The following is a 14,374-nucleotide window of genomic DNA, read 5'->3' as shown; positions in this document are numbered from 1 at the left end:
AACACATTTATAATATTAAACATTTGTAAATATAATGGAATCATTGGAATTGGTGTAATTTACATTGAAGATTTTCAAGTCTCAAAATCGAATTAGTGTGATGTGTAGATCTGCAAGTGACATAAAATGTATCTGCATAAAGTAATCATGTTAATCTGTTCCTTTGTGGACTGTGCTAACATTGAGCTGTCGACCCCTGATCAACACCATACAAAAAGTGTTTTGTTTTGATTTGTGCCCTACAACTAGTTCTGTGAGGAAATTCTAAATTGTGAAGAAAAAAAAAGAAAATAAATCATCAAGGGTTTCAGCAGGTTTGCTCCTTCAGTCCCTAATTACTTGCCAGCCTTATTAAGTATGCTTTCCTTTCCTTCCTGGTTAAGCAAACACATTTAACTTTTTCTAAATGTTTTCATGAACATTTCTAGTTTCAGAAAGCCTTCAATCTTAATTATTCCTCTGGTGGGTCTGCTCAGTAGAGACTATTTGTAGCATTGGAAGCTAAGCGGAGAGCCAGGGGCGACCAAAGGTAGAACCTTTTTTAACCGACACGCGAACGTGTCAGTCACTAAATCCCAGGGAGAACCGAAATAGGGATACCCAGCTAGGAACAGGACTTCTCCCGGAACAATGGGAGGAAAGGAAATTAAACAAACCAAACTTAGAAATCGTAAACAGAGAAGTAGCTCAAAAACGGCTAGAGAACGTAAAACAACCCTTAAATAACTAGGGCGATCCAATACTTTGGTACCGTGCCAAATAGCTGGGCACTGAGTGAAAACCAAAAGAAAATACAACCTAGCGAGAAAAGCTAGGCACGAAAATAAAAACCTCGAGGCGCAGCTCGGGACAAAAATGCAAACCAAAGTACAACACCGGGGACAACGTCCCTCTACCATCGACTCACACGAGTCCAAAAGAAAAACAAAACCCTTGAGGAAGGCGCCAGCACACACAACACTTCCAGCTGTACGCCTTCCTTACCTTTTAGATATTTCTCCTTTTTAGCAATGAGAGAATTATCCACCAGCACCGTACCTGACTCGTATAGGGTTAGAGTCTACCGGGCGCTTTACCGGCTTTGTGCCAAGGGCGAACGGTTGAACACAAAAGCACAGAAACTAGTCCCTGCTGGTCTTAAATACTCTCCCGGGAGGTAATTCCCCTGGCGTAAACGAGGAACAGGTGGAAACAATAATCCTCGGCCAACTAGTGGCACCAGTGAGAATTACCTCCCACCATGACAGGACCCCCCTACTAAGGAGCGACCCCAGACGCTCCTTTAGCCCCCCGCCTGTGAAACTCACGAATCAGTTCGGGGTCTAAAATGTCCCTAGAGGGAACCCAACAGCGTTCCTCCGGCCCGAAACCTTCCCAATCTATAAGGTATTGTCTCCCTCTGCCTACGCGACGTTCCGCCAGGATGCGACGGACGGTGTAGACCGGGCCCCCGTCAATTAATCGAGGGGGTGGTGGAGGAACTTCCGCAGGTGCCAGTACGCTCGTCGACACGGGCTTGAGACGGGAAACATGGAAGGTAGGGTGGATCCTCATAGAGCGAGGTAACTGGAGGCGCACCGTGACGGGGTTGATCTTCCTAATAATTTTAAAAGGCCCCACGTATCGAGGGGCAAGCTTACGCGACTCGACCCTCAAGGGCAGATCACGTGTGGACAGCCATACCCGCTGCCCCACCCTATAGCAGGGCGCTGCTCGACGACGCCTGTCGGCCAGCCTTTTCTGGTTGGCCGTAGCTCTTAAAAGGGCCACTCGCACTTTCCTCCATGTGGCCCGGCACCGCCAAACAAAGGCCTCAGCAGAGGGCACTGCGCCCCCTCTCTCTAGCTCCGGGAACAGAGGCGGGGGATAGCCAAATTGTACCTCAAACGGTGAGAGACCTGTGGACACATTCAGTAACGTATTGTGGGCGTACTCCGCCCACGTGAGCTGGCGGCTCCATGACGTGGGGTTGTCCATAGCCAGACACCGGAGCGTGTTCTCGAGAGTTTGGTTAGTGCGTTCTGTCTGTCCGTTGGTCTCTGGGTGGAAGCCAGACGAAAGGCTCACCGAGGCCCCCAACAGAGAGCAGAACGCACGCCAGAACCGGGAAGCGAACTGGGGTCCGCGATCAGAAACCACGTCCTGTGGGAGACCGTGAAGTCTAAACACATGATCTACCACCAACCTAGCGGTCTCCCCTGCCGATGGTAATCTTGGCAGTGCCACAAAATGAGCCGCCTTGGAAAAACGGTCCACCACCACTAGAATGACCGTTTTACCGTCCGATGGTGGCAACCCCGTGATAAAGTCTAGTGCGATGTGACTCCATGGGCGCTTCGGGATGGGTAACGGACGTAGCCACCCTGATGGTGGTCGATGGGAGCCCTTGCTGCGTGCGCAAACTGGACACGCGGCTACGAATTCCCGGACATCCTTTTCCATCCCGGGCCACCAGAACCGTCGAGACACCAAATCTTTGGTGCGGTGGACCCCGGGATGCCCCGCCAGCCGTGAGGCATGTCCCCATTGTAGTACTTGGGAACGGACCCCCGCAGGCACAAAAAGGCTACTAGGTGGACCCCCCCCTGGACCCGGATCTTGGCGCAGTGCTCTCCGCACTGCCGACTCCACCTTCCAAACCACAGGCGCCACAATTTGAGCCCCGGACAGAATGGGTTCAGGCTCGTGCTCCCTATCCGCCTTGTCAAAAACCCGTGAGAGGGCATCTGGCTTGGTGTTCTTGGACCCGGGGCGGTACGTCACAGTAAAAGAAAACCGCGCAAAAAACAGCGCCCAGCGGGCCTGGCGCGAGTTGCGAGTCTTAGCCGACTGAATATACTCCAAGTTTTTATGGTCCGTCCACACTGTGAACGGATGCTCCGCCCCCTCCAGCCAATGCCGCCACTCCTCCAAAGCTAGTTTGACCGCTAGCAGCTCCCTGTCTCCCACATCGTAGTTTCTCTCGGGTTGGGACAGCGACCGCGAGAAAAACGCACAAGGGTGCACCTTTTGGTCTTGGGGGGACCGTTGAGACAAAATAGCCCCTACCCCCAGCTCAGAGGCGTCAACCTCTACAATGAATGGTAGGGAGGGATTCGGAGTTATTAAAATAGGTTCCGAACAGAACCTATTCTTTAACTCAATGAACGCAGCCTCCGCACTAGCTGTCCATACAAAACGCGTCGGGACCTTCTTTGTGAGCGCGGTAATGGGTGCGACTACGGTGCTAAAATTACGGATAAAACGACGGTAAAAATTGGCGAAGCCTAGGAACCTCTGCACCTGCTTAACCGATTCCGGGGTAGGCCAATTCTTTACCGCAGAGATTTTATTCGGGTCCATCTCTGTTTTCCCCGCAGATACAATGAACCCCAGGAAAGATACCGAATTAGCGTGAAACACGCACTTCTCAGCCTTCACAAAAAGGCGAGCCTCCAAAAGACGCGACAACACTAGTCTCACGTGGCGAATATGCTCAGAGATAGTGGCGGAGAAGATCAGGATATCATCCAGATAGACGAATACAAACCTCTCCAGCATTTCTCTGAGCACATCATTTACTAACGCCTGAAACACTGCGGGGGCGTTGGTAAGACCGAATGGCATGACGCGATACTCATAATGGCCAGAGTGTGTGTTAAACGCGGTCTTCCATTCGTCGCCCTCTCGTATGCGAACCAAATTGTACGCGTTACGGAGATCTAATTTTGTGAACACCGATGCCGCCTGCAGGCGCTCAAACGCAGAGTTCATCAGCGGTAAGGGATATCTATTCTTGACTGTGATCGCGTTTAGTCCCCGGTAATCAATACATGGCCTAAGACTGCCATCCTTCTTTTTAACAAAAAAAAATCCCGCTCCCGCTGGTGACGATGATGGTCTGATAAAACCATTCGCTAAGGCTTCGCGAATGTATTCTTTCATTGCCTTGCTCTCAGGCACTGACAAAGAATAGAGTGCGCCCCGGGGTGGGACTGTCCCTGGGTGTAACTCGATCACACAGTCGTATGACCGATGCGGTGGTAGTGTGGTCGCGCGCTGCTTGCTGAATACCTCTGCCAGCTCGCCATATACCCTCGGAACGTTGGTTGGTAGCGGAAATTCGATAGCCCCAACCATACGTTCCTCACCCCCACTACCTGAGGTCTGAAACAAGCTCTCAGTGTCCCAATCAGAGCCCTCACTGCCCTCCCCGTCGTCAGTAAGACGATTCCAATCACACATGGAGTCCCACTCCAGACTCCCCTCCTGCTCCTCCTCCCCCTCAGGTACCCTGACACTAGGATTATGGGGCTCCCTAGCCTCCACCTCGTCCAATTCGGACCCTATGTCAGTCTCAATAGGAGGGGTCGAGGAGTTATACACATGATTGGAGTGCTCATCACACTGCGGACCCCACCGGGACACCGGGTTGCTCCCGTTACCCCAGTTTATTTGTGGCTGATGCTTTACCAACCAGACATGTCCTAAAATAATCGGATAAACCGGAGATTCCACCAAATAAAAATATATACGTTCCCGGTGCCCCCCAAACGGGATACGCATAACCACTCGCTCCGTTTTGTGACGAACCACCCCGGAACCCAATGGGCGGCCGTCCAGCGCCGTAATGGATTGGGGCTGCGGTATAGACCGAACCGGCAGATTATTTTGCCTAGCCCACTGACGGTCAATAAAGTTGTCCACTGCCCCAGAGTCGATAAAAGCCTCTGTCCTCACTACGGCCCCCTTCCACGTCAGTTCGACGGGAAGCACTGTGCGAAAGCTAATACCTGCACCTGGTCCCACTAGTGACTCTCGCTCCACTAGTGGGACTGCTCTTTTGCTTTCCCGGTTAGGACAGTTTTTTATTAAGTGCCCTGGCCGTTTACAAAAGAAGCACAACCATTCTCTCCCAGGCCGCCTCCTAGGACGCGCCAGCGTGGTGCTGTCAAGCTGCATGGGTTCCTCCAATTTGTGTTCCCCCTGTCTCTGCTCCGCCTCTGTAAACTGGCTCAGGGAGGGCGGAACCGGCCAATTGAAACTGCCCATTCTGCCGGCTCTCTCTCGCTCACGTTCCCGAACCCGGTTATCAATACGAATCGCTGTCGATATTAGTGATATTAAATTCCCCGGTGGCTCCACTGTGGCCAGCGCGTCCCTGACCGAGTCTGACAGTGCACATGTAAAGAGTGTCATTAGCGGTTCGTCCGCCCACCCCGTCTCCCCTGCCAGAGCCTGGAACGCCACTGAAAACTCTGCCACACTCTGAGTTCCCTGCCTCATCTACGTTAATCGGGCCGCCGCCTCTTTACCCGTGACATTGTGGTCGAATACTCTTGTCATCTCCTGCATTAGGAGCTGGGAGCTGCTCATTAGGGGGGATTGTGCCCGAATCAGCGGATCTGCCCAGGCCAGAGCGGTCCCGGTCAACAGGTATAAAATAAACGCTACTTGGGAATCCTCGGTTGAGAATCGTGAGGGTTGGGCTTTAAAAAAAATTAAGCACTGGGAAAGAAACCCCCTACATCTACCCGCCTCTCCCCCGTACCGCAACGGCAACTGTAACTTAGGTTCCCGTATTAGTGGTGAACTGGGCTGGGATGCGGATCCCGTAGAAGGGGAGGAAGTGAGTGGCTGAGGGTTGTAGGGATGTGGTGCCTGAGCTTGTGGGGAATGGAACTCGCTTGCCAGTAATCGAAAACTATCGGCAAGCTCCATCAACACCTCTTGCTGCCTGCCCAGCCTAGACAGGATCTCGTCCTGCCTCTGAAAAACCATGGTCTGCTGCTCGGTGGTAGCTGTCTGCTGGGTGTGCAATTCCTGCAGCGCCTGCCCCTGCCTAGCTAGCATAGACTGCTGAGCGGCTACCACCGCTTCTAGTGGGGAGTCTCCCATCTCCCTTCCCGTACTGATCGCTGGTCTCTCCATGGTGGCTTTTGTGTTCTGTAGCGTTGGAAGCTAAGCGGAGAGCCAGAGGCGACCAAAGGTAGAACCTTTTTTAACCGACACGCGAACGTGTCAGTCACTAAATCCCAGGGAGAACCGAAATAGGGATACCCAGCTAGGAACAGGACTTCTCCCGGAACAATGGGAGGAAAGGAAATTAAACAAACCAAACTTAGAAATCGTAAACAGAGAAGTAGCTCAAAAACGGCTAGAGAACGTAAAACAACCCTTAAATAACTAGGGCGATCCAATACTTTGGTACCGTGCCAAATAGCTGGGCACTGAGTGAAAACCAAAAGAAAATACAACCTAGCGAGAAAAGCTAGGCACGAAAATAAAAACCTCGAGGCGCAGCTCGGGACAAAAATGCAAACCAAAGTACAACACCGGGGACAACGTCCCTCTACCATCGACTCACACGAGTCCAAAAGAAAAACAAAACCCTTGAGGAAGGCGCCAGCACACACAACACTTCCAGCTGTACGCCTTCCTTACCTTTTAGATATTTCTCCTTTTTAGCAATGAGAGAATTATCCACCAGCACCGTACCTGACTCGTATAGGGTTAGAGTCTACCGGGCGCTTTACCGGCTTTGTGCCAAGGGCGAACGGTTGAACACAAAAGCACAGAAACTAGTCCCTGCTGGTCTTAAATACTCTCCCGGGAGGTAATTCCCCTGGCGTAAACGAGGAACAGGTGGAAACAATAATCCTCGGCCAACTAGTGGCACCAGTGAGAATTACCTCCCACCATGACACTATTGATTGAAACAGGTTAATCTCTTTGGCAACATCCCAGGGATAAAAGTGACTATAAATATACATGTAAACACATTGGATTGCATACAAGGTGTGATTGTCTGCACAAGTCATTACTAACTGAGGTAAGGGTATGGCCTATTTGCAGAATTATGTTATGCCTATGAATTATTAGCAGAATTTCATATTGTGTGTATGTATGTTTGATGACTGGTAATGGTTAATTTCCTGTAAATTGTGGTTGGCTGGGGGAAAATGTTGAATGGTACTTTTGTACTTTTCACAATTCTAAGAACTTTACGCTTAGAAACCATCTGTTTAACCATTTCTAGGGGAATAATATTGTGCCGGTACAGTTGCTGTCAGAACAATGTGTGCAGGTTGATAAATTGCACATACTGTATGCTCAAAACTATCCAAGCTTTATGGCAGATTTTTACGCATTCAAGCGGATAATAATTGTTAGACAGCTCAATGTTAGCACAGTCCACAAAGGAACAGATTAACATGATTACTTTATGCAGATACATTTTATGTCACTTGCAGATCTACACATCACACTAATTCGATTTTGAGACTTGAAAATCTTCAATGTAAATTACACCAATTCCAATGATTCCATTATATTAACAAATGTTTAATTTATAAATGTGTTTTAAAATATGTTTTTTAACTTTTTCTTTTTTTGTCAAATATAAAGTTCTCCAGGTGGGGTCTCTCAGAGGACTGCAGTTCACCATGTCAGAGGGAAACGGGAGCGCAGTGACTGAGTTTGTCATCGTGGGGTTCCCTGGACTCAAAGCTAAATACTACGGCCTGGCCTCTGCCGTCATGTTCCTGGTGTATGTCTGCACTTTGCTGGGAAATGCCATATTTCTCATGCTGTTCACAAAGGATCGCAGCCTCCACAAACCCATGTACATCATAATTTTAAACCTGGTTGTGTCGGACATTCTGTTCAGCACTACCACTTTGCCAAAGATCATTGCCAGATACTGGTTTCAGGCAGGAACCATTTCATTCACCGGCTGCTTTGTGCAGATGTACTTTGTGCACTATTTCGGAAGTGTCAATTCCTTTGTGTTGTTCATAATGGCTTTAGACCGTTACGTGGCGATATGCCACCCTCTCAGATACCCCATGATCATGACAAATTTTAATGTGTGTATGCTCCTTGCCACTGCCTGGCTGATCTCGAAGGCTGGTCCAATGATGATGGTGATCAGGGCGTACCCTCTGCCTTACTGTGCATCAAACAGAATAGTCCAGTGCTACTGTGATCACATTTCAATCACAGTGCTCGCGTGTACCGACAGGGCGCCTTACGGCTTCCCGGCCTTCATTGCCGCTATGGTGGTACTGCTTGTGCCGCTGGCGTTTATCGTCTTCTCCTACGCCTCCATCATCGTGGCCGTGATCTGGATCGCCAGCGCGGAGGGTCGCCTCAAAATGCTGTCCACCTGCAGTGCCCAGCTAATCATCATCGCCCTCTACTACCTCCCCCGCTGTTTCGTGTACCTGGCGAGCATCGTGGGAATTAAATTCAGCAGGGATCTGCGCATTGTCATCATCATGCTGTACAGCCTGCTCCCACCCATGATAAACCCACTCATATACTGCTTGAGGACTACGGAAGTGAAGCAAATCCTGCTGAAAAAATTTAGGGGACAAAGGGTGCATGTGCAGAGACAAAATATCTCTACTCTTTGCAACTAAGCCATCAACAGAATGGTTTTCCTCTAAAAAAGTGAATATATGCCTTTTTGGTGAAACTACTGGCTATGAATATTGCACTGTACATTCAAGCAGGCACATCAGCAGCAGAATTAAAAACAGCCAGAAAGGGATTTTATTTGTATTTCCTTTACAAAGCGTACATGGCATCAATAAGGATAATGTCAAAAAAATCTGAAGACCTGTGATCAATGTGGATTTCACTGCAAAAAAGAAAACATTTTCATTTCAGAGAACGTCTGTTTCCTGAGTGCCTCTTTTCTCAAAATAAGGATAAGATAAGAAATGCAGTTAAGTTTATCTTGCACCACAGCAGGAGGGAATAGCCAAGACAGCAAAGCAAATAAAGTTGGACAAGCAAGTCCCTGCCAATCACCAATTAATGAAATATTATCAGACTACTCATTACTTCAAGATATGTCTTTGAAGCCAACCACAAGCAGTAAAAGAAATCAATTGATTTTTTAGGTAGAGTGCAGTTTTAGTGCAGTTTCCACTTTGTTCCAATAGCTCCAAATATCATTTGGCATCGCTGTTTTTTATGAAGAAGCCAACATGGTCATAAAAAAAGAAAATATTTTAAATAACTACAACCTGTACAAGAGACCTTTACAAGAAATAGGTTAAGATATACAGTATAGTATATAGCCTATAACATATAATTGGCTTTAGAAATATAGCTTTGTCTTTATTTCCATCAATAACTACAGTGATTTTAGCTGCTACAAAGTATTATTGATCACTATCAAAAATCAAGCTTATTTCCCGGCCTGGTGGAATAAGATGCTAGCTACAATTCAACAGTCGAGTAGAAGCAGACATTTTTCCTCTTGGCTATTTTTAATGTTTAATGTTGTGTCTGTTACAACCAGTGTTATTTAGCTAGCCTGTTGTATGAATATATACATATATACATTTTAGAGCATTATACTCTCCCAAATTGAACTGGGGGTTGCGACAATCACATGGCTAACTTGGGATCAACATTAAAAACAAACTGTAAATGTTTTTTAAAAAGAAGAAAATGTTGATAACCATATAACCACTCTACCTAGATGGATCAATAATGATTTCATTAAGTTACATTTGCACAAATGAGGCAAAATCTGTGAACTTCTGGATGAACAGTGACATAAAAGAATCGCTTCTGCAGTGACATCAGATTCAGAGAATCACCATGAATAAAGTTACCTTTGCTAACAGAATAGGTAGGCTATACAGCTGACAAACAACCTTCAAAGAGTAGCCAAATAGGCCATTAACCCTTAAGGAAAATTGTCAAAATAAATTCAAGACATTCATTCTATAATGAAAAAACAATATCAATTCCACAAATAAACAGAACAAAACTATTTAGCGCACAAAACGCAAGCCTGAGGTCCTGTTTCACTCTAACATAAATAGCAAGGCTACATTTAGAAGCAAATGTAAATAGGTTATAATACAGCTAAGCAACATAATAACAAGCATTACATTTATTTGCACTGAGACGACAACTGAGGAAAACTTCTGTCAGCCTCAGCTGCACGTTCAGTCTCAGATCAACATCAGTCTTTGTGACTTACACACTTGAATTCAGTAACCAACTTTTTATTTTATATTTTCTTCCATGCCTTATGTTGCTTCGGAAACTCACACACCGAAAGTACCAATGGTCTGACTTTCTTTTACAGCCTTTTGCCATTCAATGTAATATGACTCACTTGTGTAGGCCTAGCTGTCTTTGTAACTCTGATTTAGTCACTTCTGTAAAAGTGATTTTTTCATATGGTATTTCAGGTATTTCACACCTGTACTTATTTGTAAGTAATTTCCCAAATACAGCCTACTAATTGGAATTAATGTGTGTGCTGTTTCTTCATTTTAATAGGCCTACATTCAAATTCCATCAAAATCCATCCATCCATCCATTATCTGAACCCGCTTATCCTGATCAGGGTCGCAGGGGGGCTGGAGCCTATCCCAGCATACATTGGGCGAAAGGCAGGAATACACCCTGGACAGGTCGCCAGTCTATCGCAGGGCACACACACCATTCACTCACACACTCACACACTCATACCTACGGGCAATTTAGACTCTCCAATCAGCCTAACGTGCATGTCTTTGGACTGTGGGAGGAAACCGGAGTACCCGGAGGAAACCCACGCAGACACGGGGAGAACATGCAAACTCCACACAGAGAGGCCCCGGCCGACGGGGATTCGAACCCAGGACCTCCTTGCTGTGAGGCGGCAGTGCTACCCACTGCACCATCCGTGCCGCCCACATTCAAATTCCAAATGAATCCATATTCTTTTTAAATCTTCAAATAAAAATTTACTTCAAATGGATGTTTATTGTCTTTTTGTCAATTATTATCATTATTACTATTGTTCTTATAGATGTTGGGAGGAATTAAAGTATATTCAATTTTTACATGTACAGCAGCAGAAAAAAAATATGTTTGACACAGAAGAGAAATCCCCTTTCACACTGTTAAAATATTCACAGGTGTTTTACTTCAAGTGCTTTGTTAACACTCATCATACAATCAAGGTGAAATTAGGAAATAACTAAAGAAGAATAAAAAGCAGTGTACAAAAAATACACTTTCCCCATATTGCATAAAGCCAACAGGCTCTATTCTCAAACATATAAAAAATGTAGACATCCTGTAAATGTGAAAACAACACATTTACAGGATCACATTCAGTTTGACACAATTATAGCCTCTAATCATGACATATTAGAAAGTGGCCTCTACATAAAATAATCCATGAATTTGTGTAAGAATTGAATATGCCAGTTCTATACCACACATGTATTTCATATATTCTGTATACTCCGTTATAGGTGATTCCTGAACGTGTTTTACAAACGTGCACATGGGCAGGTCCCGTTGAAGAGGGAGTGGCCTTCTGGGGACCGCCCGCTGACATGAAGGGGCATGTGAGGGACAGGAGTGAGCTGTGGGAGGGGACTGTGAACCCCAGTGTGTGCGCAGCCCCACAACGTTATGGGGAGCGGGGGTGGGTCATGTGACCCGTCCAAGGGCTCGGACAACGCCTCTGACTGTAATTGTGCAGGGACTGTGTGGGCCTGGCGTGGTGGGGCCCAATGTGAGATCTTTTTATGAGGTTGGAAATCCCTGCTGGCACCCCTGTGTGTGCAGGTGTGCCTCTGCTTTGGATCATGTCCCCTGAGGGCTTCCCTGGAGGACCAGGTTAATTATCTTTACACTACAGGCTTCTTTCTGGGGGTGGTGGACCGGTGTTCACCTGCTGTGTGCATGCTTGTTGATTCTGATGCTGGACTGTTCTCTGCATTGCAGGTCAAACCACAGAGGAACTCTGTGGGAGGCCAACTTTAGATGACGATTGTGTGTGTTTGTTTTATTGTCAGTGTCTCTTTATTCACTCAAATGCATGGTATCGTTAGATAAAAATCAAACATCTGTCAATGGGAACACTGTTAACTGGGGTGGTTTATTTATTTAAATAAAGCACATATTTAAGATAGAGTAAAAATAAAAGATGAAAAGCCTTTTTCTTTTTTGGTTATAGAAACTGTGACTATTCCAGTTGTCCATAGTGTGATTTTATTCTACTGTAGGCATCATTGGCCTATTTATTTATTTTGATGCTTAATAATGGCATTTCATCATATAACATGCCAACCTGTGTGCCAGTGCTGATGTAACCTCAATGAGACCAGGTTCACCACAATTGACAGTTCAGCAAAAACATCTGTTGGGAAATAATGTCATTGGTGCGATCATCTTGCCCTAGCTGCTTTTAAAACTGGACAGAAGGGTGATTTGGCTCAATAACAGCAATTTAAATCTATTTTGAGGTTTCACCACAGCACCTCTCAGATCTTTCTGTGTGTTGGTAGATAATGAAGAGATATAGAACTCCTGAAAATCAGAGCGCTGGGTGCCATGATGAAACAAAATGTCATTTTTAGAGGACCAAAACTTTGTAAGGAAAAGCCCTGAATCACGAATGAATGTTGTATTCAGAATTCATATCTGTGTTGTCTTTGGTCAAATTCAGATATATATCATTGTGGTTTCATTGACATTTACAGAGCTGACCCTTGGGTTTTGGTGGCCCTGATCAATATGTTGTTGTGGCCCCAACATTTATGAAACTTGAATTATGTGGCCCAGTGATGATTGTGGTCCTGAACGACTGAGTTTTTAATGCTAGCAGCTGGCATTGAAAATTTGTTTCGCCACAAACAATGAACCGCATTCTACCCAATCAGGTGCCAACTATGGGGTAGACTTCGACCGTTGTTCTTGTTGATCCCATCGGTCATTTATCCAATAGAACCCACGTACAGTACCGCCCATGAAATGGACATATTGGAGGCTATGTAACACGGTGCAGGGTGTGTTGGTGTAGGTGGGCTGGCAAGAAGTACAAGCAAGGAGAAAAGGTGTCACCAAACAGGCCAATAGGCCATATTTTATTACAGCATGCTGGGGGTTTTTCTTTGCCTGTATGGCGACACATTGACCACTGTATGCTCAGGAGTGTGTGTGTGGTGCCAGACCAGTGTGGTGTCACCTGGGAGCTGGGAAAAGACATCTTTAAACTGGTCAATTATCTCTCTCACCTCCTGGGCTGGGCGAGGGGCCAGGTTTGGCCCAATTCGTAGTTAATCCCAGGACATAATTTAATCTCTGGAGATGTAGAAGGTGCCGTTGGCGGACAAGCCCCGCAGTTACCCTCCAGAGTCCCTGTTTGCTGTAGCTCTGCTCCTGGTACTTGGTGGACTTCGCCATGGACCATGGTGAGGGAGATGGAGGTCAGAGAGTTCCAGGGCTCTCTCCCACCATCAACCCCCTGGGCCAGATTGCTGCTTCTCTACTTGGGCCTCGAGCGTGGGCAGCTGGCTGGATGGTCAGTTTGGCTGGAGCAGAGCATATCCCACGTGTTCTACACTCTTTTGACCAACTCCACCATCTCCCCCTGCAACCAGGGTGCATGTTGGCTGACCAGCTTCTTACTTTCATAAGGGAGGGCACGTAGAAAATGATCCATGGCCATCCACTACCTCTGCTCCAGTCAAGTGCTCTGGATGGAGCGACCTGTTTACGAGGCAGAGAAGGGTGACCATCTGGCTGAATGCGTTGACCCCTGTTTGGAAGGCCTAGGTGGCGACTTGTTGACCTGCTGAGGTGGGAGAGAGTTCAGCCCATGCCAGGATGTCAGCCTACTCTCTGTTGTCCCACAGATTGTGCACCGCCACCCTCTCAAAGGTTGAAAGGTGCACCTCGATATCATCAGAATCAGTCATCTTTACCAGGACGTCCCTTGCCTTGGGAAGAGTATATGGCAGCAGCGACCCCTGCCCGGTCCACCACTGAGAGCTGAACAACCTGGTCCGCCATGACCTGTGTCACTTTTTGGGCCTTGGCCAGCACCCTTAGCATGTCATCAATTGTTGCAACTAATTAGAGAAAACAGAAAAGCAAAAATGATCTGGAATGTAAAATTGGTCCATATAAATAAATCTGAGAAGTTGGCATGAAATCCAGAAACAGATGGCCCTCTTGCCGACCCCTGATCAACACCATACAAAAAGTGTTTTGTTTTGATTTGTGCCCTACAACTAGTTCTGTGAGGAAATTCTAAATTGTGAAGAAAAAAAAAGAAAAGAAATCCTCAAGGGTTTCAGCAGGTTTGCTCCTTGAGTCCCTAATTACTTGCCAGCCTTATTAAGTATGCTTTCCTTTCCTTCCTGGTTAAGCAAACACATTTAACTTTTTCTAAATGTTTTCATGAACATTTCTAGTTTCAGAAAGCCTTCAATCTTAATTATTCCTCTGGTGGGTCTGCTCAGTAGAGACTATTGATTGAAACAGGTTCATCTCTTTGGCAACATCCCAGGGATAAAAGTGACTATAAATATACATGTAAACACATTGGATTGCATACAAGGTGTGATTGTCTGCACAAGTC

At 46.5% G+C, this 14,374-nt stretch overlaps 1 protein-coding gene across 1 annotated transcript; it reads left to right on the top strand.

Moving 5' to 3' along the window:
* Positions 1-7,424: 7,424 nt before the first annotated feature.
* On the top strand, positions 7,425-8,402 carry LOC133108302 (olfactory receptor 2AT4-like). Its single transcript, XM_061217775.1, has one exon. It carries the CDS (start codon positions 7,425-7,427, stop codon positions 8,400-8,402), a length of 978 nt encoding a protein of 325 aa, XP_061073759.1.
* Positions 8,403-14,374: the final 5,972 nt, after the last annotated feature.

Source organism: Conger conger, chromosome 13 (genome assembly GCF_963514075.1).
Source record: "Conger conger chromosome 13, fConCon1.1, whole genome shotgun sequence".
Taxonomy (NCBI): domain Eukaryota; kingdom Metazoa; phylum Chordata; class Actinopteri; order Anguilliformes; family Congridae; genus Conger; species Conger conger.
This window is presented reverse-complemented; position numbering and strand designations above follow the sequence as displayed.